Genomic DNA, 27,766 nt, shown 5'->3' with positions numbered 1-27,766 from the left:
CACTCAGGATAAGGAACAAAGTGGATGATTTGTGATATGTATCTTTGGAAGTTGTATTCATATAGATGAGATCTCACATGCTCTGAAATGTTGAAGTAAGCATTGCACCAATGTATTAGTAGAGTGTGTGTGGGCTTTTTAAAAAAATCTAAAAATCCCAAACTAGATGCAATAACTAGTGTACATCTGTTTTTCCTCCAGCACAGCCCAGGCTTCTTGCCTGGTTGATGAACCAAAGCAAACAGGACAGTATAAATACCCAGACACGCTCCCGGGTCAGATCTATGATGCAGATGTTCAGTGCAAGTGGCAATTTGGAGCAAAAGCCAAACTTTGCAGCCTAAGTTTTGTGAAGGTAGGTGAGGAAGGAGTAGAGGGAGGGTGCCTTTTTAAGCTTGTCTTATGATTCTGAAGTGGCTCGTTCATCACAGACTGGAAGAGATTTGGTGTGCTGAAGTCAAGAGTGTGGTGTCTGGTGTAATAATGAAGCTGCCTGAATCATTGTCCACAAAATGAGTTGGTCTAATGGACCAGCATGATCTTTCCTCAGGGAAAAGCTTTGGCAAAAAGGTGAAGTAGGAAAGATTGTTCAATTTGAGTCAGAGAACATGAACTTGTATGCTGAACCTGCTAGTTACTAGCTATGTGTCCTTGGGCAACTCAGTTCATGATTCTTTTTTCTTTCTTTCTTTCTTTCTTTCTTTCTTTCTTTCTTTCTTTCTTTCTTTCTTTCTTTCTTTCTTTCTTTCTTTCTTTCTTTCTTCTTTCTTCCTTTCTTACTTTCTTTCTTTCTTCCTTTCTTCTTTCTTCTTTCTTTCTTCCTTTCTTCTTCTTTCTTTCTTCTTTCTTCCTTCCTTCCTTCCTTCCTCCTTTCTTTCTTTCTTTCTTTTCTTTCTTTCTTTCTTTCTTTCTTTCTTTCTTTCTTTCTTTCTTTCTTTCTTTCTTTCTTTCTTTCTTTCTTTCTTTCTTTCTTTCTTTCTTTCTTTCTTTCTTTCTTTCTTTCTTTCTTTCTTTCTTTCTTTCTTTTTTGCGGGGCAATGAGGGTTAAGTGGCTTGCCCATGGTCACACAGCTAGTAAGTGTCATGTCTGAGCCTGGATTTGAACTCAAGTCCTCCTGAATCCAGGGCCAGTGTTTTATCCACTGCACCACCTAGCTGCCTCCCATGATTCTTTTTTCTTAAAGCTCGGTCTCCCTATCTCACTCAGGCTGAAAGTGCAGGGACTACTTGTGGGCCTGATCCCCACCCCCCCCACAAAGTGATTGGCACTGGGAACCTTGACCTGCTCTGTTTCTGACCTGTTCTAGTTTTCCTGACCTTATATAAGCTGGTAGCTTCATCTTCAATCCCCAACTCCTGAAGGTTGACCATATAGATGCCAGAATTATTGTATACACTGATCAGATTAGTCCACTCAGAAATACTGAGCTCCAGAGACCCAACAGCCTTAGCTTCCCTGGTAGCAGGAACCATCTGGTAGGCATGATGCACCATGCCTGGTCACTTTATGATTCTTAACCTCATTTTGCATTTTTGGTAAAAAGTGGATGGGTCTGACCTTTGACAATGAATGGATTTTAGGCAGGTCAGTTCCTCTGTCTAAGCCTAAATTTCTTCTAAAATGGGGATAATGATGTTTGTGCTGTCAATTTTAAACAGCAGAGTGAGGAAAGCACTTTGTAAACCATAAGGAACTTTAAAAATAGGCACTAGGGGTTGTGTGCTTCAACAGTGTTGGCTTCTCAAAGAGGCGCAACAGCTGGTTCAGTGTTGTGTATGGATCATTTTCAAACTTTGGGGTGCACACATGCCTTATCCTAGCTAGGTCTGTTAACATTGCTACATCCGTTTCTTCCTCAGTAAAGAGGTATTAACAACACCTGCCCTGCCTAACTCACAGAGCTGTAGCGAGGATAAATGGGGCGATAAACTCTTTAAAGATTATGTTTTATACAAATATTAGGGACCTACGCACAGTTCTGAGCATATAGTAAATGTTTGACAAATGCTTTTTCCTTTCATTCATTCATTCATTCATTCATTCATTCATTCATTCATTATTCTATCATAAAGAAATTACATCTTCTGAAATAAGGTTCAACTAGAGGTTACATTAAAACTATGTGTGTGGTATATCATCATTCCCATGAGGACAGTAGGTTTCAGAGAAAGTGAGTTGCTTAAGATCATATAGCGTGTAAAAAAGTATTGAAAGGACTTGAATCCAAGTCTTCTGATTCCAGATCCTATGTTCTCATGATACCACTCGGTCCTGTGAGGCAGGTAGCCCTCAACAAGTGATACAGCCTGTTCTCAAGACATCTAGAGCACCATTTACCAAACTCATTCGGTCAGGGAACACCTTGGGGCTTGAGGTATATTGTGGAAGCCCATTAAAGCTGCTTCCAAGATCATGAAATAGTCATAAGATAAAGGGAGTGGGGCAGTCACGTAAATTTTAGTGCAAATGGAAGAAATTCAGTGAGCTTTCACTTTAACACGTACAATTTGGCATCACTAAATAAAGACCCATGTGCCAATGAGAGCAGAATTATCTGACAATAAGAAGATATGAAGGTACAAGTCATATTGAAACATGTTCCTTGTTGCTCCTTGCTCTAGGTGGTTGCCTCCTTTGCCTCCTCAGTGTTAGCTCTGGGTTAAATGACCTGTCCAAAGTCACACAGCTGAGATCAGTGGAAGAGCTGGGATTCAAACCCAAGGCTTTGGGCTCTAAATCTAGCACTCTTCGCTACAGCAAAGTTATCAATAGAAAATTTTACCAGTTGCTAATTTCTTTCAGTTTGGCGAACTGTACCAATTGGAACATGAGGTAGTAGTATCTCCTTCCTTCCCCATCTTGAATCCTTCCCATATGCCTACAGATATGCTTATGTCTCTTCATTCTTCATTTTTTTTTTTTTTAGTGAGGCAATTGGGGTTAAGTGACTTGCCCAGGGTCACACAGCTAGTAAGTGTTAAGTGTCTGAGGCCGGATTTGAACTCAGGGCCTCCTGACTCCAGGGCTGGTGCTCTATCCACTGCGCCATCTAGCTGCCCCCCTTCATTTATTTTTTAAAGCCTCCCTTCGACTCCATCCAGCTATTGTCCAATATCTGACTTTTTCTTCACTACTAGAGCCTCCATTTCTTTACCACCTATTCACTCCTCAATCTCTTGCAGTTGATTTTTTGCCAGCCAATGCTCAAAGTGTTTTCTCTTTAGGTCACCAATGTCCTCATCAAATTTGATAGTCTTTTTCAGACTTTCTTCTTTGACCTTTTCAGAATTCTTGGCATTGTTGATTACTCCTTTCTCTGTCCCATCTCTTCCATTAACTTCAAAGATACCACACTCTCCTGGTTGCTTTCCTATCTTTCTTACTACTTATTCTGGGTCTTCATTTTGGTAAAGTGAAAAGAACACTGGATCTGGAGTCAAAGGACTTTGAATCTCCTTAACACTTATTACCTGTGTGATGTTGGGCAAGTCATTTCATGTCTCTATGCCCCAGTTTTCTTATCTATAAAGTGAGGGAGTTGGATGAGATGATCCTTAAGGTCTCTTCTAGTTTTAGCTGTATGATCCTATTATTTTTTTTTTTTTACTTTTTTTGTTTTTAAAGTGAGGCAATGGGGGTTAAGTGACTTGCCCAGGGTCACACAGCTAGTAAGTATTAAGTGTCTGAGGCCTGATTTGAACTCAGGTACTCCTGACTCCAGGGCTGGTGCTCTATCCACTGTGCCACCTAGCTGCCCCGATCCTATTATTTTTTAGAAAATAAACTTTTATTGATATCTTTTGTTTTCACATTACCAAAATTTCTTCCAGTATCCATTATCCTCCTCCCTCTTAAAGAGCCAGCTCTTAATAACATGTACTATTTTTTAAGGAAAAAAAAAGAGAGAAAAGGGCAACAATCAGAAAAACTAATCAATGTATGGAAAAAGTCTGAAAATATATACAATATACCACATTTGTGGCATCTACCTCTGCAAGGGAGTAGGTTGGAGGTGTTTGTTCATATCTCTTCTTTGGTGCCATGTATATTTGTTGTAATTTTGCAACATTCTTTTTTTATTATTTTGTGGCTGTCCCTTCCTTTTGCATGTTATAGTCTTTGTGTATATTATTTACTAGGATTTTCTTAATTCACTTTGCATTAGATTATTGTAACTCTTTCCATTCTTTTCCATACTCATTATAGTCATCACTTTTATAGCACAGTAATATTCTATTACATTCATGTACCACAATTTGTTTAGTCATTTCCCAATCAGTGGGCATCTACTTTGCTTCCAAATCTTTGATACCACAAAAAGTGCTGCCAGAATTATTTTGGTGTATACAGGGACTTCTTATCAATGTTCTTTTTGATGTACAAACTCAATTACAGAATCTCTGATATGGACTTTTGCTAATTCTGAATTGCTTTGCAAAATGGTTGTGCTGATTCATAGCTCCACTAACAAAACACCAAGGTGCCTATCATTCCACAACCCCTCCAAAAAGCCCTCCTGGCTCTTTATGCACTTCATGACCTCTGTAGGTCAATGTTCCCCAAGAGTGTCTTTTTGGGGAACCTGTCTTTTCTTCCTTTCCACTCTCTCCCTTGTTTATCTTACTCACTCCCATAACTTCAGCTGTTCTCCTCCCGCCACAAGTAGATCACTCCCAAATCTGGATCAATAGTTCTGATTTTTCTTCTGAGTTCTTCTGCATCTCAATTGTCTACAGAACATCATTACCAGAATGTTTCACCAGCATCGAGCATGGTGCTCTGTACCTGGTTGGTGTTTAGTAAATGATTGCTGAATTGAATCTTTCTATGGGTATATAAAAACATATATCTGGACAGATGCAAAGTGCTCAGCAGTTGAGTTGAGAAAGAACTTGTTTCACTTTCCAATAAGTGTATTAAGTTCATTTAACAAATACTAAGCATCTATTATCTAGTTACTGAAATTTACATGTGACTTGCAAAAATTCCCTCACTTGAATCTCACAAAAACCCAATGAAGTGCAAGTTCCAGGCACAGTTATTCTCATTTTACACATTAGAAAGCTGAGACTCAGGGTGGCCAGGGTGCCGCGATGGAAACACAGGCTCTGGCTAGCCCAGTATTGCTACCCGCTAAGTTACCGCAGTGTCTGATTTATACCCCCTCCCTTCAGTGGCACCAACTGAGCAATTTCCCCCTACCTTTATAGCACAATAGTTGTTGGGGTTTTTTTTTCATTTTAAAAATTAATGTTTTACTCATGTTTTTTATACCATGATCATTTCCAGTAGCCACCCCTAACAGAACCCTCTCTTATAACAAAAACGGTTAAGCAAAATCACATCAATCTCATCTGGTAATGTAGGGACTTCCTTTGCTTGCAGTCCACCACCTCTCTGCCTTGGAGGACTGTTTCCAGCCCCGAGTCTGCCTTTTCTTCCTGTTCCCCAAATGGCCATTTAGGTCCAAAGTTACATAAACCAAGGATACTGACTCCAAGCATAGGATGTTCATGTCACAACCTACTGTTTCTGTTTGTGAACTACCTGCACTAGGTCTTCTAGAAGTGACAGATAAAGAAGATGCAGTTTCTATAGTATAGAACATACTAGAGTATAGAATTGTGACATCTGAGCTCTCTGAGACCATAGGGTAATAGAGTAGTCTTTGAAAAGTAGTCAAAACCATGTCTTAACAGCCTTTTCATCAGACTCAGCCCTTACTGGAACTTCTACTTGTCACCATGGGGGGACAGTGCCAATTACTGCAACAAGAGCAGGCCCCTGGAAACTGGACACAGACACATGCCTTTCCCTAGCTGCTTCCTTGCTTGTCACTACATCAGAGAAGTGACCCAAAGACACCCCCATGCCAGGAACAGTTCTCCCCAGAAAATCCAGACTAGGGATTTTCTACACCTTGGGTGTTCAACCAGGTCTTCCACTCTTTGGGCAATCAAAACCACCTACCTGGGGCAGCTAGGTGGCACAGTGGATAGAGTATGGCCCTGGAGTCAGGAGTACCTGAGTTCAAATCTGGCCTCAGACACTTGATACTTACTAGCTGTGTGACACTGGGCAAGTCACTTAACCCCAATTGCTTCACCAAAAAAAAACCCACCAAAAAACAAAAAAACACCTACCTAAAGGTACCAAAATCAGGTACCTTAGTTAAACCTACCAGGACCAGTAGTCAGCTACACTACTTTTTAAGTATCCCATGGGAAGCCACCTCAACTACCACCTACATCAATAACAAGATTCAGTTCAGGATTCCTAGGGCTTTGATGTCATTTACTTCATACTGAACCAGGGGGCTACTCTCAAGGTTACCATAACCATTAGCCATGGTGTTGATTGCTTCTCTACCAATGCTAACAATAAAATCTAATAAATGTTGATTGACTGACTATAGGCATGCCATTTTCTCTTTGAGAAATAAACCCTGGACTGGAAGAGAAAATAATGGGAGAAATAATGGTAATATACTGATGATATTTATATTTCAACAGAAACTTTGACCATGTTAGTACTTCCAATGCTGCAAATAAAAATCCCCCTATTTGTCACTTCAACCAAAGTAAATCTTGTCCATGTTTACTTGTATGAAATCCCCATGGTGCACTTCCTTTAGGTCTTTTTATATTTTGTGACTGCCAATGCAGCACTTGGACTGTTACCATGATGCGATGCTTGCTCAATATTTCTACATGAACAGCACATCTTTTCAGATACATTTCCTGGACAATAGCCTTTTTGCCACTTTTTTCATGCAAGTCATCATGGTACCTTCCAAAATACTTATGGCCACTATACATCTCCTCATTGACCTCTGGGTCATTTCTTAGCATACTGTGGTATTCAATAACTCACAGTCATACCACATCACTGGAAAAATTTTTTAAATAAGATGGCAATTTATTTAGGGAAGGGAAGGGAAACCATGAAAGAAATCCTTGGACTTCTCATGGGGAGAGAGGTATGGCACAAAGCATGTGGCTTTGAGATGCCAATCTCTGGAAAATTTTTTGGTAATAAAAATCTGGGGTTTTGTTTTAGGTAGCTACTTGGGATAATTAAAAGTACCATACTGTTCCTTACATATAACCAAGTTCCTTCTTTTCTCTTATTACATTCTGAGCCCAAGTCATTATCCTTCTACCTCAAGTATGCTCAGCTCCTCACTCTCTCTCATCCCATATATCTGGTCAGTTGACAAGTCTTGTTTCTACCTCTAACCATCTCTCACATCTATTCAAGCAGTCTCCACTCTTGTTCAGTCTCTCATCACCTTTCACCTAGACTACTGTAATCACCTACTGATCATTTTGCCTACCTCTATCCCCTCCTATCCATCTTTCATACAGCTGCCACTGATTTCCTTGAGTTAGGTCTAACCATGTAGCTCTCCTACTGAATAAACTATTGTTTCTAGGACAAAATCAACATTTCTCTGTTTGGCTTTCAAAGCCCTTTGAAAACTGGCTCTAATCTACCTATCCCACCTCATTATACACTACTCTAATTCCTGAAACTATGGAGAAGCTGGGCTTCTTGTTGTTCTTCACACATGACCTTCCATCTCTTGTCTCCAAGCCTTTACACTGGCCATTCCCCATTTATTGCACCTCTTCCTCACCTCCACTTCCTAAATTCCTTTACTTCCTTCAAGCCTCAGCTTGAGCATGACCTTCTACATGAAGCCTTTCTCGATCCTTCATGATCCCTGGTGACCTTCCTCTCTAAAAGACTTTATTTTTATATATTCTGTGTATGATTATATATGTGTTGTCTCACCAGATATAGAACGTGGGCTTGAGAGCAGGGACTGTTCCATGTTTGTCTTTACATTCCTAGCACCTACCATACTGCCTGCTACACAGTAGGTATTTAATAAATCCTTCCCAATTGATTGATTTTTATGCTTTGTTTCATATGGATAACCAGAGTATAAATTAACAAAATTGTTGCTTTGTTTGTCTTGATCAAGGATTCTTATGTGATTTTAACCTATGAATGGGAGGTTCTGGATGGAAGAAATTCTTGCTTTACTAAGTCAAGTATTTTTGTAATAAACTAAAGGCACATTTGGAGGGCACATTCTTCAAATCTTTCACTCGCTTCACTGACAGAAGAGGCATTTTCCTATAGGAGATCGTAAAAACCCGTTTTAGCTTATATTTTCATCAAGGATATACAATATGTATGTATAACATTTCATAAAGATGTTATAGAAACTGGAAAGTACATTAGATGGGTCAATAATTATTGATCTATGATAAATTTGTTCAATAGCTTGGGGGGAGAGAAATCACCTTCTGTGATTTTTTCCCATTTGTTTGATATCTTTACCTCTTTCAGGTATTTTGAAAATTAGTATCTCAGTGCTTTCGAAATTCTCTCACCCTCAGCACACATTTCTTCAGTGTACACTTGATCTGTTGCCCTTTTTGGTTTTGTATTTTTTTAGTGTCATTTCTACTTTCTTATGTGATGGATCTACTTTTTATCAGGGAAAAAATAGTTTGTTATAGAAATGCTGACAGATCTGTCACATTTTTCATGTTTGTTGTCATTCCAGTTTAATTTATCGATTCTCTTGAGGATAATCTTGCTTGGGTCCTTGGTGTGATATGTTTATGTTCAGCTTCCTGAAGTATATTTTTCATTTTACTGCTCTTTTTGTGAGCTGATAATCATAGTGATTATCCTCTATTCTCCTCTCCATGATTGAACAACAACAATCTCACATTTATACAGTGCTTTAAATATAAACTGAATACTTAAGCCACATTTTATAAACCTTCAAATATGAATATGCTAGTGTTATAGAAAGCCTGGAACATGGAATAAGAAGACCCGAGTTTGAATCTTGACATTATTACTCATTAGCTGTGTGACCATGCATACATTATGAGATTTCTCAGGGTCTCAGTTTTTCTATCTGTAAAATGGCCAATGAATTCCCTTCTATCTCTAATAATCTATGATCTATGAAATATTCACGTACCAGGGTTGTCAACCACTAATATGCCATGATTCTTGGGTGGTTTGATATCTCTGAGCACCTACTATGCTCCAGGTATGGAAGCCATAAGAAAACAGGTACCATTAGGTGGTACCATTTAGATAGGCAGCTGTAGACTAGATTTTATAACATAATTTCATCATCACTTGGCTTTCCTGGGTCATGCTACAAGTGGGCAAAATAGAAATGTAAGACATGATATAGATCAACATAGAGACCTCAAGACACCCATATATACACATCAAATACACAAAAGGAAGAAGAGACCAAGATCAATAACATGAATGCCACTGAAGTTTATTTCCCAGCCTCTATTTCACTCCTTCATTCATCCCAGTAACTCTCACAAGACACTCCATATTAAGTTGTTCCCTTCACCATTGACCCAGATCTATACCATGAAATATTAGGCAATTTGCTCATCCATGCCATCTGCTAATAGCAGTTACCTTCTATGCAGTGGAAGTGAGTGGTAGCTTCCATGGCTGTGGCTTAATAGGAAATACGTAGTCAGGTTTGGCTAGCCCTCCATACTCCATTAAAAAAAATAATAAAAAATTTAAAAAAACCCTCACAGTGGCTACTTTCACTCCCAGAAGGGGAAAGATTGTGGGAAACCTTTTACACCAGCTTGGAACTGTTTCCTTGATTTATCTGGTGTCTGGCTTTTGTGACCTTTGCTTGGTTGTAGATTGTTGTGTCTTCCTCCTCTCTTGGATCTCACTGTTCCCTATAGATGGACTTCTTGGCTGCGTCACTCTTTCACAAATAAGCTGGTAATCAACCTTTGCCTCTTAGCTTGACCTGCTTTTACTGACCCTGTCCCTTCACTAACTCAGAGAGCATTGTTGCAGCTTGCCCTGTCTAATCTGGTCCTGGCCGTTTTGGCACTATGCTGTCAGTTTCACCTTGGGATGGGGACTGAGAGAACTGGACCTGGATGATTTTTAAAATGCTTAGTAAAGCCTTGGTTTTATGGAATTAATAAGACAAAAACTTCAGATTATAATATTAACTCTGAGTGCTTTCCTATTTTCGATCCCTGATGATTGTATTAGCAATGTAAGTTCTTTGAAAACTTCATTAAAATTGTCCCAGAATTACAGCCTTTATTAAATATTAAAACACAAAAAATCAAACAAATGAAAAAGTAGTTGCAGAAAGGACATTGACATAGGAGTCAAGAGACACATTGCTTCTAAGTGGTTATTTAACTTTGGGCAAGTCATTTCCCCTCCATTGCTTCAATTTCCTCATTTGTATAGTGAGAATTTGAAATAGATAACAATTTAAGGCTCATTGTAGAACATTTTATGTTCTAAGGTCCTTTCAAATTTATGTTCTTGGATTTTCATATCTTCACTAAAGATGACATATATGATATTTATTGCTTTTATAACAATTGAATTTTTTGAAATTGAGAATTAAAATGGTTTCTTGGTATTTTGGTAGATCCATAATTTCATCAATATACTGGATGGAGTGGTGGACTTGGTGTCAGGATGACTTGAGTTTGAATCCTACCTAACTTAGTAGTTGTGTTACCCTTGACAAATCATTTAACCTCTCCTACCCTTAATTTCCTCATCTGTAAAATGGGGATGATAATAGTAGGTACATCATGGAATAGTTTTGAGGATCAAATGAGATAATATGTGTTAAGCACTTTTCAAACCTTAAAGTATTATATAATTAGACTCTTTCCACCAATGTAGATCACAACCCATCCATGTTCTCTCATCCTGTAGGATCCTAGTCCATGTGTAACATAAATCCTCCACAGAGTATTTGCCTTAAACTTTGGGGACCTTTTCTGTTTTTTTCTCCAGTATTTCATGGGTATTAGTATAATACAGTCCTCATGGCAGAGCGGAAAGAGGGCTGGCCCTGGAGTCAGGACAACTGAGGTTCAGGTCCCCCTTTTGACACATCAACCTTATAATCATAGGCACATCCTTCACTTCTCAGCACCATTAGACATCTCTGCAAATACTATCAGTTATAGACAGATTGTGCATCTGTATCGGTAGAGGGAGTTTTCACATAGATTCACCACCTTGATGAAATAATAGATCTGGACCAAACAAAAATCAGTTCAGTACTTGGCTTATGCCTCTGTTATATTGCATTTCCGTTCCATGACCAGACCATTTCCTTTCTAGTTGTAGGTGCCCTCAGTGATGCATCTTACTCCATTTCTTGTGCACAAATCATCACTGGGCACAGGAGGCATCCCATTTACTCACTATGAGTCTTTCTTTTGCCTTTTGGATCATACCCCATTTTTATTCTTCTGAGATCATGATAAGCCAATTGGGCAGCATCACTGAGTATTGAGTATCTGTTATATTGATGACTCTTTGTGTTAAGGAGGGAGCAGTTCGTGGGTTTTGAAAGCATGGTTCAATTTCTCATTACCCCCTGGGTCCAGTATGAAATCTTCTATTTTGGCTTTTAAAGCTCTTCGCACCCTGGCTTCTTCTGACCCTTCCAGTCTTTTTATACTTTGCTCTCTTCCATATACTCTACAGACCCGTGACATTGTTCTACTTGCTCTATCTGGTTGGAATTCTGAGTCTTTTCACTGGCTGTCCCTGTGTCTTCAATATCCTCCCTCCTCACCTCTGCTTTGTGGCTTTCCTGAGGATTCAGCTCACATCCCATCTTCTGAAACAGGTCTTTCTGGTGTGTCTTTTCCCCCCATTTCACCTCTCTCTACTCCTCTGCCATGCCTAGGGCCTTTGAGAGTGGAGTGGTTTGCCCTTTCCTTCTCCAGCATAGATGAAGAAACTGAGGCAAACAGGAGTAGGTGACTTATGCAGGGTCACATAACTAGTAAGTGACTGAGGCCAGATTTGAACTTAAGATGAGTCTTCCTGACCACTGCAATGCCCAGATATCACATCAATATCTACTGACATATAACTTAAGATTTCTTAGTATCATTGTGAAAATAGTTTTGACCTTATAGCCCCTTTAAAGGGTCTTGGGAACCCCCAGCGGTCCTTGAGCCATCCTTTGAGAACTGCTAGTATATATGGTATATTGATTGCCTTAGTTCTCACTTTTGCTTAACTATTCTTTGCTTTCCCTTTCAGGATATCTGTAAATCCCTTTGGTGTCATCGAACGGGCCATAGATGTGAAACAAAATTCATGCCAGCAGCAGAAGGCACCATTTGTGGTCTGAGTAAGGTAAACTGCATGATCTTTAGTTTTGTGTTTCCTTTTTGTCGGTGTATTCCCCATGCCTGGCATAGGGTATGGTACATCATGGTTGCTTAATAAATGTTTATTGATTGATTGATACAACAAAGGATTGACTTAAACAGATAAGCAGCCTGGTGTGGTACAATGAATCAAACTCTGGGCCTGGAGTCAGGAAGACCTGAATTCAAATCTGGCCTCAGACACGTACTAGCTGTACTACCTTAGGCAAGTCTAATTGACTCTGTCTTCCTCAGTTTTCTTAACTGTAGAATGGGGATAATAATAGTACCTACCTCCCAAGTTTGGTGTGAGCATCAAATGAGATAATATTCTTAAAGTACTTAGCATAGTACCTAACATAAAGTAACTGCTATATAAATGCTAGCTTTATTATTATTATCATTATTATTATTATTATTATTATTACTGGTATAGTGGAAAAAACATTGGTTTTATAATGGGAGGGATGGGTTCCAGTAAGACCACTGATATTTATTAGCTGTGTGACTCTAGTCGAGTCACTTAATCTTTTTGAGCCTCAATTTCCTCAACTATAAAATAATACTTAGCTGTGTGACCTTGAAGACCCCCTGGATTTTTACATTCTATCCTCATGCCTGAAATGCTCTTCCTTCTTAGCCTGCCTCCTGATTCCCTTAGCTTCTTTCACAATTGAACTCAAATGTCACCTGTAATAGTATTTTCTTGTGCTCTCCACTGCTAGTGCTTTCACTCTGAGATCACTTCTTATCTTGTGTGTGTGTGTGTGTGTGTGTGTGTGTGTGTGTGGTCACTTTTATATTATATCCCTGCATTAGAATGTGAGCTTCTTGAGGTAGGGCCAGTGTTCAGCACAGTGGCTGGCAGGGAGTACGTGCTTTAATGAATACAATAAATACTTCACTGTACCTGAATGACTGCCTCACAGGGCTGTGAAGGAAGCATCTTGTAACTTTAATGTGTATAATCCTTAAATGCAAGCTGTGGTGATTGTTGTTGACCACCAACAGGTGACTGTTTCTCACCACAATGAATCAATAAACCTTTGACTAGGAGGTGAAGGGGTTGGGTCCTGCATGAGTGAGTCCACACTGAAGATCTTAAATGTTTGAAGAACTATAGTATGGAAGAAGGATTAGACTTGTTTTATTTGGCTCTGCTGGGCAGAACTAACGTGATGAGTGGAAGTTCAAAAAGACAAATTTAGGCTTAATGGAAGGAAGGAAGGAAATGAGTGTTTATTAAACTACTTCATTCTAGGCACTGCCTGCTGAGCACTTTACACATATTTTCTCACTTGATCCTTAACAATAATTCCAGATGGTAGGTACCATTATTATCCTTATTGTGTAGTTGAGGAAACTGAGGCACAGGTTATAAGTTACTTACCCATGGTCATGCAGCATTTAATGAATGTCTGAGGCTGAATTTGAACTCAGGTCTTCCTGACTTCAGGTCCAGTGCTCTGAAGCCCCTTATATTTCTCTTATTATCATACTGTAATTCTCTAGAAAAAATTTTTCTTGAACCAACCTAATCTTCCATTTTTAATGTACTCCTCAAATCCACTTCCCCTTAGCTAATTTTGTCTTTTATGGTGTATTTGAAAGAGCTCTGAATTTGGAGTCAGAGAATGTGGGTTAGAATCCTGGACTTGCAATTTACTATAGAGATGCCCTTGTGGAAGTCTCATCTCCATTCTGTGCCTGTTTCTTAATCTGTAAAATGAGGGGTATGGACTAAATGGTGACCAAGATCTCCTCCAGATCTAAATCTATTTGTATCTGTCCATCTTTTAGATATGTTCATCTCTGGGCTGAATCTCCTTGTTAGGAAATGAAACTACCTCTGTAGTTCATTTGTTATTTTGTTTTGTTTTGTTTTATATTTTTTTTCCTGGGGCAATGGGGGTTAAGTGACTTGCCCAGGGTCACACAGCTAGTGTCAAGTGTCTGAGGCCGGACTTGAACTCAGGTCCTTCTGAATCCAGGGCCAGTGCTCTATCCACTGCGCTACCTAGCTGCCCCTAGTTCATTTGTTCATATAGTTTTATGTCATCTCGGATGATGGCCACTTCTGATGCCTTGTATGTTGGAAGGGAGCCTGAGCTATGTCAGCAGAGTATAAGTGAAAGGTTTCTAGTATGCACCCAATAATGGACTATGTGTCACTTGCCTGTGGAGGATTCTAGGTAAGTATAACAAGGTTCATCTTCTGAGAGTTGAATGATTTTGAGCATCACTCAAGGAGCATCTGCTAGGGCATGGAGAAGTTATAGGGTCAGTTTTAGAATAGGGAGTAGGCTCACTGGAAAAAAGCATGGATGCCTGAAATGAGAACGAATAGCATCATCATCATCATATTACTAGAAGAAGGCTAGTTTACTTGATGACCCTAATGCAGACCGGCCACTCTAAGCTGCCCATTTCTCTCCTTCTCTCTTCTCCATCTATATTGTCACCCCTTGCTGTAGTGATAGCTGGACACAGACTTACAGCCAAGCAGAAGCCAGTGTTTAAAGGACTAGGAATACTTCCATTTTTCTCCACCCTGGACAAACCCCATCTGGATCATCGTGTTTGGTTCTTAGTGTTAAATTTGGGGAGAGTCATTGATGCACTACAGTGAATATAGAAGAGTAATTGAAAAGATAGATCAAGGATGCTTATCCTGGAGAAGAGAGACTTGCAGGAGATAAGATTGCTGCCTTCAGCTCTTTGGAGGGCAGTCCCATGAAAAATGGATTCATATTCTTCTGCTTGGCAATATATATATATGTGTGTATGTGTGTACATATACATACACAGGGTAAATCAGAGGTCATCTCAGAGGGAAGGCACTGAGCTTTAAGGCAGATCCCAGAGGTTAGACAGCCTCCAAGGTGCGTCCTGGCTCCAGATCTATGCAGTTTCAAGAGGCATATATCAGCTTGATATAGGGAAAAGCTTCCTGAGCATTCCAGAGATGGAATAGGCTGCCTACACTGGTAGCAAGCTCCCCTTACTGGAGATATTCACATGAAAACTGAATGTGACATATTGTCAGCACTGCTGTAGAGGGGATCTTTACTCAGGGATACATTAGACTAGATGACCTCTGATGTCCCATTCCGCTCAGCGATCTTGTGATTCTGTTTCATGATTTCATGAAAATTCTGAAATGGCAATTGCACTTTGGGGAAAGGAAAATTAAAAGCCTGAAAATTAATTAACAGATGGCAAGAATTGGAAGAGAAGAAGCAGGATCTTGGTGTTGACAATATGTATTGGCAGCCAACTCCATGCTAAATAGTAGTGAAGCCAAAGTTATCACAGGGGAAAAATAAGGATTTGAAAACCTAACCCACTCCCCATAATTCTGTAACTGAGCCTGACCCTCCCCTCCATCCTAACTCATCAAAATCTGGCCCATCCCAAACCCAGTCTGATGAATCTGATCACCAAGGACTTAAGAGAATAGAGTAAGTTGTGCTAAGTCATGCAGAAATCTCACATAATAAAAATGCCTAAGATAGTGCTCCCTAATGATAATGGAACTCTTGAGATGGGGGGTGGAGATGGGGGAGAGAAGAATAATAACTCTAACATTAATAATGCATGGTTGTGCTTTCCTTACCACTCTATAAATGAAGACGTGCAAGGATTATTATTCACATTTGCAGACAAGGAAACTGAGGCTAAGAGAGTAGAAACACTTTGCCTGTGATTTCCCATTGAGATGGTGTCAGAACTGGGATTTGAACACAGGCTTCCTGATTTGGAGAAGTGTAGAGTAAAAGAGCTTCAGGAAGACGATATAGTAACAGTTGAAAAAGCAGTCCATACCAGGGGTCCAGAGACCCTCTATCTAAGGCTGAGCTCTGCCACTAATTTGGCATATGACCTTTGGGTAATCAATCTGCTTCACCTCTTGTGTAAAACAGGCAAGAGCCAAAGACATATTTTCAGTAGAACCATTCATCGTTTAATCCTTTCCCCCAGCAGGAAATTAACAATTGAAAAAGTTTTGCCTCTCAGCCCACAGTGCTTTTACAGTATCTATTCCCTCCCAAGTGGTGGCCAAGCTTGGAAAAATTCATGACCTTTCCTAGCTGAGACTTTGGGGGGGGGGGAAGTGGAAGAGAGTGGTTTTATTTTTCATCCATCGGTATGGACAGATTGTCAGCTTGGCTACGCTCTGACGGCATTTGCTGCCTTATGGATCCCTATCTGAACATCTTGCCCTGACAGTTTCCCACATATGTAATCCTGATCCCATTGATGAGAGAAGCCCTCTCTAGATGTCAGGCTTTCAGAATGCACAGCATGAATTCTGAGTCCCTCTGTAAGCTTACCTCCCTCCCCCCAACCATGGAGGCATTTAAAAAAAAAACTAAAACTAAAATGTAAGAAGAATCTTCTCTTTGGGACAGTGAATGCTTTTCTGGCTCTTTTCACCTCGGGTAAAAATAGTTAGGGGTGTGTGTGTGTGTGTGTGTGTGTGTGTGTGTGTGTGTGAGATGAAGAAAGTAATAGAGCATGAATGGGGTAGGGGGGTGGTGGGGTTAGCAAAGGCAGTTCAGAGACCATTGCAACCAGCTGGTCTCCACTGTATGTGTTCTTTAGCTTCTGTGGTCTGCCTTTCATCTTAGGTTTTAGGCCAGTGAAGGACAGCAAGGTATAAAGACTGGGGACCATGAAGGAGAGGAAATAATCCTTTCTGGATCTTGCAATGCTCCTGGGAAATCAGCCTGAAGATTCCTCCCTGGTTATAGCCATGCTTCTAGATACCCTGTAGGCATTTGCCTGTTTATTCTCCATAATTCTTTACCTGCCAGGTTCTGATGGGAAACATGTCCCTATTCTTTTGACAGTGGTGTCGGCGAGGTCAGTGTGTCAAGTTTGGTGAGCATGGACCCCGGCCCATACACGGCCACTGGTCGGAGTGGTCAGCATGGTCGGAGTGCACACGGACCTGCGGGGGAGGAGTCACTCAGCAAGAGAGGCACTGCACTAACCCCAAGTAAGACAGCTGAGGAAAAAGCATGTAGGCAGGATGGCATTGTGGGAAATGTGCTGGCCTTAGAGTCAGGAGATCTGGCTTTGATTCCTACTTCTATCACTCACTAGCTGTGTGACTTTAGGTAAGTCACTTCTCTCTAAGATTCAGTTTTCCCGCTATAAACACCACTAGTTCATTTCGGTAAAACCCCACTATGGTCTGGTTAAACCTCACCATAATGGCATTGTGTCCCAATCCTTGGATTATTCAGAAGAGGAGGAAAGAACACCCAAGTGACAGCTACATGGCCATTTGTCAGGGATGCTGCTGATAGGGTTTCTGCTCGGTTAGGGATTGGACTTGATGCATTCCGAGGCTCCCCATGGCTCCATGATGGTGTGAAGGGATGATGGCCTAAACTATGGTTTAGACTTCATGAAACTGGAGAGAGGGAAGAGATAGAGGATCAGAGAACTACCTCTGGAACGGTCCTCAGAGACCATTAGTTGAACCACCTCATGTTGATGCAGTTGAGGAAACCAAGTTCAAGGGAGATAAAGTGATTTGCCCAAGGGCATATCAGAGACCAGCTGTGAGCCCATTGCTCTGAATTCAGAGCCAGTGCTTTCTCCACTATACCACACTACCTCCCCTAGCATGCTTCTGTTTTAACCTCATGCACGAAATCTTTGCCTACCTCTAGTCTCCCAGTCTGCAAAATGGTAGAGGGCTCACACAATGATATGAATAATCTTTGGAGAGTTTTCTCTCTGTGAAGCAGAAGAGTGTGCAGGTGTGGTTAGAGCATCCAGGGGTTAGTTCTTGAGGATTTTCTTCCCTCCTTGTTGGAAAGGGAGCCCTGAGTTCTTGAAGGTAGTGACTTAAGCTCTGGCAAGTACTATGAAGCTTTAAAAGTTTCACATACAGACCAAACAATGGATTATTTTTATCTGTCATCCATAGGTCAATTTAACTAAGTATGGAAAGGTTCATTACTAAAGAACTAGTAACTAAGAGAGGAAGGTTTTTTGCTCACAGAAGTTCATGAAACAGTTGGCCATAGTGTAGGGATTGGGATCTGTATTGGTGTAGGAGTCAATTATTGGTTTTTTATTGCCTGTCTCCTACAGAAAAAATAAACAAATCAGAGAAATTATTTTTATAATTTCTCCCACAGGAAAAACCAGATCAGAGATAGACAGGAAAAACATAGTGCCAGTTTATTTATCCCAAGAACAAGCAGCCATGAATCATGTGGAGACCCCTTCCAAAGAAGGAGCTCAAAGACTCCCTCTTTCTAAGGTTTCTTTGCTCACTGGTTTCAGGGTGTTATCAGTTTCATTAGCATGATACAAATCAACCCCAAAGCAAATACTGTAACAAGGTGGGATGTAATACAAAGCAGTTTGAACAATTTCAGTTATAACAAGTATATAAGAAATACAGAAACAGTATGATAAGATTACATGATTCCAAAAAGGAATTTGGTAAGGATGAGGATGTCTAGATGTCCCCATAATGCAGGGACTTACTATCCTGGGGAAAGAAGTCACCAGGTAGGGACTTATCTGCTAGCAATCTGGGTTTTGCTCCTATTAATCCAGAGTTTCCTAAAATACTCTTGGATAATAAGGCAGCTCCATCAAATCCAGGTGGTCCATACATTCATATTAACACAGGTAACAGACACTGATGAAATCATGGGTCTTTAGGCTGCATACTATGGTGGGTATCTCACTGGACCTCAAACCGGAGTTGAAATCTTGCTATAGAAACTTGCTAGCTTTGGGCAAGCAACTTAATCTCTCTCAGGCTTAGTTTCCCCAGAACTAAAATGGGGATAGTAATACCTGTACTACTTACCTCACATGGTTGTTCTGAAGATCAAATGGAAGCATGTCTCAGAAGTTCTGTGTAAACCTTAAGTCTATCCTCTTTGGGCTACCTCTTCAATTTGCTAGTTACAGGTTTGCAGGTTGGATTCCCAGGAGAATCACAACTCTCAGTTTCAAGGGCACTCTAAATCTACTCCTAAAACTGTAGTTCAAGAGTCCCCAGTCAGTGTTCTTACCTTTAATAGTCATCCAGTAGGCATAACTAGCTCAAAGCAAAAGCATTTACTAAGATGGCATAGTAACAATAGTCATTATACAACATTTTCCCTCCTTCCCCATCAACCTGGAGTCTACCTTCCCACAAATATATATGGTAGAAGTGGAAATTATGGGGAAAAGTTTAGAGTCCACAGTAGCATACGGATAAAGAGCTACATGTGGCAAAGACAAGTCATGCTTCTGGTACTGCAGGGGCTTTGATACCCTTTCTTTTCTTATAAGGTTCTCACAGTTGTCCTCCCCGGGCATAGTATTTTTGCTAGAAGCATCCCCAAAATTGCCTCCCTTGCTTTGCTCTTTGCATCAGCTCCATTCTCAATTGTTAGAGATTATTTTCTCTTGAATTCATGGTTGGTCTTTTCCTTTGCTTCCAGGTGTCACTCTCCTTGAAGCAGTTTGCTCTTTCCCCCTCTCTTATTCTTCCTATTGGATTTGGTGTTTCCTGGGTAGGTGGCTCTATTGCAAGATGCCATGGATGGCAGGGGTGGGGAGGAGAAAGGAATACTGTCTCCTTCTGTTGCTCTCTGCTAGAGGCATGAACTTCATACTTCACACAACTGTTTCCAGTCTTGATCATCTCTCAGGCTGGCAAACTTGTTTTTTAAAGGCCGGAAATAATGGACAGTCTTTGATTCACCAATGGCAAGTCATCCCTCTAATGGTATCAGGGAAAACTTCTTCATTATAAAGCATAGATGGTCCTTGCACTTCATTCACTATGCTTGTCTCTTTGTTACTGGTCTCTTATGATTTATAACTAGGCTAGACGGAAACTTTCCCACACCTACATAAATGTCAACCATCAGTGTTATTACTCTTTTCAAATTATTGAAGTAATATGTAGTGAAAGGAATATTGAGCTGGGAGTCAAATTTAGATGAATTCAAGGCTCTACTTGACACTACTTATTAGCTGAACCTCTCTGAACCTCAGTTTCCAAATTTGTAATCTGAGGGCAATGCTATTTGTACTACTTATCTCCTAGGATGATTGTGAGGAAAAAGTGTTGGAAAATCTGGGAATTATGTACACACTGAATGAAATAATCATTCAATTATCTCACTAAAGTGTAGACACATCTCCTCTATTAAGAGTAGAAGCTCTTAGATAGCAAGATCTATGCTATTTTTCACCTTTGTATGCTCTACCCTTTTGAGTACTGGGTACTTATTTATTTTTCCTAATGTAATAAACATTTTTATTTATAGTTTTGGGTTCTAATTTTTATCCCTCCTTCCCTCCCTCTCCTCCCCCCTCCCTGAGGCGGTAAGCCATCAGATGTAGTTTATACATGTATGATTATGCAAACCATTACCATATTTGTCATTTTGTACTAGAAAACCTAATTAAAAGAAAAAATGAAAGAAAGTGAAAAATAGCATGCTTCAGTCTGTTCCATCAATATCACTTCTTTCTTTGGAGGTGGATAGTATGTTTCATCAGTAGTGCTTTGGGATTGTCTTTGATCATTGCATTGTTGAAAACAGTCAAGTTGAGTATTGGGTATTTAGTAAATATTTGTCAAATTCAATTAAGTGATTCCTCTAAGGCAGGGACCCCCTTGGCAGTTTGGTGATGCCTTTGGACCCCCCCCTCTCAGAATGATGTTTTTATATTCATAAAATAAAATAGGACATAAATGGTTTGTTCCATGAATACCTAGATGCATCCTGCTCTCCTCTATTCCCCTACTACATGGATGGAGGTAGCTTGTTTTGACTGGCTGCATGGCCAGAACAGGTTGCATCTTTAAAATTAACCAGCCTGGAAGAGTGGCTGCAGTTCTTTCCTGTTGTATCCACAGTGTGAAGATCACAGTTTGCCCACAGCTCAGGATCCATGAACTAAACTGGGGAGGGGAAATACTCCTCTTCCCCTTTTACCTTGGCTCTGAGAAATGAACCTGGTATCTCTCTGTTTTTCTTCATTTGTCCAGCCAAACAAAGGCAGCTACCCCCACCCATGTGGGAGGGAATGAAGGAAAACAGGGTGCCTATGTGCTAGGTAATTTAGGTTTTCACAGGGTTTGCAAGCCTTCTTATGTATAGAATTTGGTCATCAAAACATTTTTTAAAATAACAAAGAAGTTTATGGAGTCCAGGTAAAGGACCCCTACAAAGGTCTCATGGGTAGTAAATGGCAAACTCTGGATTTAAACCTGGGCCCTAAAATCATGCTATTTAGAGCTGGAAGGAATGTGGAAGATCCAGTTGAACATTTTTCAAGTGAGAGAGGCTGAGACCTGAAGAAGGGTACTGGCTCTTACAGGTAGCATGTAGCCCTGGAAGGATTCAAATTAAGGTCTCACCTCCAAATTCAATACCCTTTCTACCCTTCCAGGATACCATCCCAACTATGTTTTTTGACAGTTTTGCAGCTCATTTCATGGATCTGGTTGCATCCTCCCCAGCATTTTGCAATCTCAATATTTTCCCCAGAAAGAAATAGATGATCTAATTTAATGGCTCAGATGGTAAGAAGCAGGGAATGACACCAGAGAGATTTAAATTCATGCCTGATTCCTATCTGGGGATTGAGAACCACTCCCTTCTAATGGGGCATTGTTCAGAGAAATAGCATAATGTAGTTTGAGAAAGGCTCAATCATAGAAATAATCACTAAAGGCATTCCTTATCTTTTTTCCACAGAATGAAAACTAATCAAGACATTGTTTATTTTAACTTACATAGGAGGCCCAAATAAAAGTAGTTTTTTGGCTGACTGTCCCAAGGTGATTGCTTTAATCCTTCCCATATCTCATTTGGCTCTGTTCCAGCAAAATGTTTTTTCCTCTGTCAAGTTGCTGGTTGGCTTCTTACTAAATCTGAAGCATGTGGTTGTGTCCACTTCACTCAATATAAACATTTGCCTTTTCCCACACAAGGATCCTTGGGAGTTTCCTTTTTCACAGCTCAATGGTTTTCCCAGGTCAATGCATCATTTTACCCCCTTTGAATGTTTTACTTAATGCATGTTTTTTTACATTGATTTTGTTCCCCAATAACATCCCTTTACCCCAAAATAATCCTTCCTTGAAACAAAATACAGTTAAGCAAAACAAATGGACACATTAACCATTTCTAACAATGTTAGAGTCCTTGTCTTTTACCTGTAGTCCACCACCTTTCCATGAAGATGAGGGAGGTAGATGTTTCATTACAATTTTTTTCATTGACCTTAATTCTGATGTTTTATAGTAGGTTTTTTCTATTTATTTTATTCAAGTCATTCCGTATTATTGTTCTGTTGGTTCTACTTTGTCCTGTATCAGTTTAAAGAAATCTTTCTAGGTTTCTTTGTATTCCTCATAATTCTCATTGAATAATTATATTAATATACTATAGTTTGTCCATCGTCTTTTATTTTCTTTACACATTTTATGGGTGGTCACTGTATCACTGCCTTACATTCATGAAGTCCTCTGAGTTCATCCACTCTATCCAAGAGAAATATGGTAGAAAGAACTCTAGATTTGAAGTTGAGACCTGTATTACAATCCCTCTTCTAGGCTATATGACTTTGGACAAGTCATTTCTCTTATTTGGGTCTCAGTGCCTTCTACCTCACAGAATTGTTGTGGGGGAAAAAAAGGCTGTCCTCTTGGCAGGTATTCTCATCATTCATGATTTTTCTTTACTTTGCTGAACTGTACTCTTCCAAAGCAATGGATTGAGTCTTCAAGATTTCTTCAGACAAATTATTTCACTGGGAATTTAAAATCATATTCGTCATGAATGTCAGGAACACCCTCTCACTTAGTGATCCGATCTGTTTCTATAGCTTCTGTTGTTAATCTAGATAGATAAATGCCAAGCCCCTATTTCTACCTTCAACTTCTACCCTGAGTTTCAAAATTCCATTTCCCTGCCATCTTAAACCAAATCCAACATGTTTAAAATGGAATCCCTTATCTTTCCTCCAGGCCTGTCCCTCTCCCTGATATCTCTATGTCAACTAAGGGCATTACCAACCTCTCAGTCACATAGGTTCAAAACCTGAGATTCTCCCTTAGCCAACACATGATCATTGGCTAATTCGACTAAATTTTACAAACATTTATCAAGTACCTATTTTGTAGAAAGCTTTGGAGAGGCAAAGATAAAAATTGAGATGGTTCCTGTCCTCAAGGAGATTCATATAACACAGGGTACCGTATGATGGAGCCAAAGGGGAGCTCCAGAAGCCTCAAAGAACATTTGAGGCAGAAGAGATCACCATCTCTGAGCCTCATTTTCCTTAACTGTTCTCTGCAGGATAATGTTAGGAGAAAGACAACTTTTGATTGGGAGGATTGGAATGACTCTTACTCCATGTATTCCTCTCCATTCACACTCTCATTGCCTGAATTCAAGCTCTCATTGGCTCTTTCCTGGATAGTAGTAGCCTCATAATGTCTCCCTTCTACAAATCTATGCCTTCTCCAATCTGTTCTCCATACATTTCTGAAGTAATGCTCTTATTGTGTCACTCTCCTCTTCAAAAACATTTAATGACTCCCCATTACCTAACAAATAAAATACAGGCCCCAGATCTTTACATTCTAAGGCTACTGTCATCTTACTTCAACCTATTAAGCATGGTCTCTTTTGATTCCCTTCTATTTACTATATGTTTTAGTCCAACTGTCCTAATCCCATTCCCCTGTCTTTTTCTTGCCTTCTTGTGTCTCCATGCCATTGCTTCTACCATCCTGTCATGCCTGGAATTGTCTCTTCTCAACTCCCTAACCTCATTCTGCTGAAAACTCTTCTTTGAAGATCCCAATGAGATACAACCTCCTTCATGAAATCCTTCTTGATCCTCCCCAAATGAAAGTGAATTCCCTCTCCATATAGCATTTTGCCTAGGCTTCTCCTTTGCTATTATCAATCAATCAACAAACTTTTATTAAGAACTTACTATATGCTAGGCTCTATGCTAAACACTGGAAACACCAGGAAAATGTAAAAACACAATCCCTGCCCCCAAGGAGCTTCCATTCTAATTGGGGAGACAACATGTATATTGTACTATATCTGATACATACAGAGTAAATAGAAGGGGACATTCCTGGTCACTTAGGTATTAACTGTTAATCTACCTGAGCAGAGGTACAGGTGGAGAGTAGATAAGTCTCATCCATTTGAGCATCTGTAGATAAAACCATTTATTTATTAGTTTAATTTGGTTTATTAGTGATCTTTTTTTTTCTTTTATTTCTAGACCACAACATGGTGGCAAGTTCTGTTCAGGGTCTAGTCACCTATATCAGCTGTGCAACATTCACCCTTGTCCAGCCAATAGTGTGGACTTCCGTGCCCAGCAGTGTGCTGAGTATAACAGTAAGCCTTTCCGAGGATGGTACTACCAGTGGAAACCCTATACTAAAGTGGAAGGTAATTGGATTTTTTTTTTTAGCAACAAACATTTCTTTTATTTTTTCCAGTTACATGTAAGGGTAGTTTTCAACATTCATTTTCATAAGATTTAGAGTTCCAAATTTTTCTCCCTCCCTCCCTTTCCTCCTCTCTCCAAAAGATTGCAACCAGGTTGTATATGTACAATCCACAAGTATTTTTTTTATCAGTTCTTTCTTTGGGGCTTTGTCATTAGTCCCTTGGGATTGTCTTGGATCATTGCATTGCTGAGAGTAGTTAAGTCATTCACAATTGCTCATTGAATAATATTGCTGTCACTCTGCACAATGTCCTCCCAGGTCTGCTCACTTCACTATACATCGATGTTCATTAGTCTTTCCATGTTTTTCTGGGATCATCCTTTTTGTCATTTCTTATAGCACAACACCATTCCACCACAATCATATAGCACAGCTTCTTCCCTCATTCCTCAACTGATGGACATTCCTTTGATTCTCAATTCTTAGCCACCACAAAGAGTTGCTATTGATATTTTTTGTACAATTTTTCCCCCTTTTCTCTTTTTCATGATTACTATTGTTAAATGTTTCCCTTCTATCCTATTCCCTTCCCCATGATATTTATTCTGTTATCCATCTTCTTTTATGCTATCCCTCTTCAAAAGGGATTTGCTTCTGTCTGTTCTCTCCCCCAATCTGCCCTTCCTTCTTTTGCCCCTCTCTCTTTATCCTCTTCCTCTCCTATTTCCCTGCAGGGTTAGAGAGATTACTCTACCCAATTGAGTGTGTACTATTCCCTCCTTGAACCAATTCTAATGAGATTGAGGTCTTTGAGCCAATTCTGATGAGCATTAGGCTCATTTACTGCCCAGATTAAATAGATTGCTCCACCCAGTTGTGTGTGTGTGTGTGTGTGTGTGTGTGTGTGTGTGTGTGTGTTAGTCCCTCCTTGAGGCAACTCTGATGAGTTTAGGGTCTTTGAGCCTTTTCTGATGAGTGTAAAATTCATTTACTGCCCTGCTCCTCTCCCATCTCTTCCCCCACTCCATAAACCTTTTCCTGTTTCTTTCATGTAGGATTTCACCTCTGCCCTTCCCCCTCCCCCAGTGCATTTCCCTCACCCCTCAATTTAACTCTAAAGATGTCATCATGGGGCAGCTAGGTGACACAGTGGACAAAGCATCTACCTTGGACCCAAGGGAATCCCAGCCCAAACCTATCCTCAGACACAAGTCACCCACTGCACGACTGTAGGTATGTCCCCCAACTCCAGTTTTTTATGGTTCTCTAGGGTCTTGTATTTGAAAGTCAAATTTTCCATTCAGTTCAGGTCTTTTCATCACAAATACCTGAAAGTCCTCTTTTTCATTAAAGTCCCATTTTTTCCTCTGAAAGATTATGATCAGCTTTGCTGGGTAGGTGATTCTTGGTTGTAATCCCAATTCCTTTGCCCTCCGGAATATCATATTCCATTCCCTCCAGTCCTTTAATGTAGAAGCTGCTAGATCTTGTGCTATCTTGACTGGGGCTCCGCAGTACTTGAATTCTTTCTTTTTGGCAGCTTGCAATATTTTCTCCTTGACCTGAGAGTTCTGGAATTTGGCTATAATATTCCTAGGAGTTTTCCTTTTGGGATCTCTTTCTGGAGGTGATCAATGGATTCTTTCAATTTCTATTTTAGCTTCTGCTTCTAGAATTTCAGGGCAATTTTCCCTGTGAATATCTTGGAAGATGATGTCTAAGTTCTTTCCTTCATCATGGTTTTCAGGTAGATCAATAATTTTCAAATGATCTCTCCTGGACTGATTTTTTAGATCAGCAGTTTTTCCCATAAGATATTTCACATTGCCCTCTATTTTTTTATTCATTTGGATTTGCTTTACTGTGTCTTGGTTTCCCATAAAGTCACTGGCTTCCATTTGTTCAATCCTAATTCTTAGGCAGTTATTTTCACCAGAGAGCTTTTTCATTTGGCTTTTCAAGCTGTTTGACTTTTTTCTCATGTCTTTCCTGCATCACTCTCATTTCTCTTTCCATTTTTTCCTCTACATTGCTAACTTTATCTTCAAAGTCCTTTTTGAGTGCCTCTGTGGCCTGAGACCAATTCATATTTTTCCTGGAAGCTTTAGATATAGGGGCCCTGATGTTGACATCTTCCTCTGAGGGTGCACCTCGATCTTCCTTGTCACTAAAGAAACTTTCTATGGTCCTTACCTTTCTCTGTCTGCTCATCTTGCCTTTCTTTTACTTGACTTTTAGCTCCTTAAAGTGGGGCACTGTTTTCAGGCTGCAGTATCCCAAGCTTCAGAAGTCCCAGGTGGTATGATTTAAGGAAGATCAGGTTCTTCACACCCCTGGTCTGTTCCCTGGTCCGTAGATGACCCCCAGACCAATTTGCTAATCAACCAGCTTTGTGTGTTGTGGTCATCAGCTCTGACGAGCCTGTGCCCTTCCCCCACCTGGGCCACTGCTGCTCAGCAGGGGTGGAAAATCCAAGTTCTGCCTCAGTACCATCATAGACCACTGTAGTCTCCCCCTGCTAAGGGATCAGCCCTCTCACCAGACTGTGAGCTTAGTTCCAGATGACACTGGCGCTTCAGCTGATTCAGAGGCTCTGGGGGTCTCCCTCTCTGGTGAGGCCTTCCTGGGACTGGATCTGTATCAGGGTGACTGTGGGGTTGGGCTCAACTGTATCAGCACAGCAGCTCCCTCCTTCTGACCTTCCAAGCAGTTCTTGGTTAGAAGATGATTTCAGGACATTCTTCCATGGGTTTTGCTGCTCCAGGCATTGTCCTATGGCATTATTTGGATGTTTTTTTGAGCAATAGTCATATTTGGATTTTAATAGCAGAAACTGGACCCCTTTGCTTTGGTTACTTTGATATGGAAATGTGAATGTCTCCATAAGGCTGCTTCTAAGCCTGATGGATGGTTCTTTTATGACATTTCCCAGGGGAGATGATTCCCTGGTTTGTGAGCTGGGGCTCCTGACAGGTCCTCCAGGTGCACACTTGATGGAAAGAACCCTGAATTTGGAGGCAGAAACTAAGGTTTGAATCTGGACTCTGTAGCTTAATA

The 27,766-nt window shown here is 40.2% G+C and overlaps 1 protein-coding gene across 1 annotated transcript in view; it reads left to right on the top strand.

The window, feature by feature from the left end:
• ADAMTS18 (ADAM metallopeptidase with thrombospondin type 1 motif 18) overlaps positions 1 to 27,766 on the top strand; it is a 187,818-nt gene that overhangs the window by 98,120 nt on the left and 61,932 nt on the right. The window contains exons 11-14 of the mRNA XM_043981146.1: positions 202 to 355; positions 12,128 to 12,223; positions 17,091 to 17,239; positions 24,535 to 24,707. Coding sequence (XP_043837081.1) covers positions 202 to 355; positions 12,128 to 12,223; positions 17,091 to 17,239; positions 24,535 to 24,707 — 572 coding nt within the window. The remainder of the gene's footprint in view (positions 1 to 201; positions 356 to 12,127; positions 12,224 to 17,090; positions 17,240 to 24,534; positions 24,708 to 27,766) is intronic.

This window comes from Dromiciops gliroides, chromosome 2, assembly GCF_019393635.1.
Source record: "Dromiciops gliroides isolate mDroGli1 chromosome 2, mDroGli1.pri, whole genome shotgun sequence".
NCBI classification, from domain to species: domain Eukaryota; kingdom Metazoa; phylum Chordata; class Mammalia; order Microbiotheria; family Microbiotheriidae; genus Dromiciops; species Dromiciops gliroides.
The sequence above is the reverse complement of the archived record's forward strand: the minus strand, read 5'-3'. Positions and strand labels throughout refer to the sequence as shown.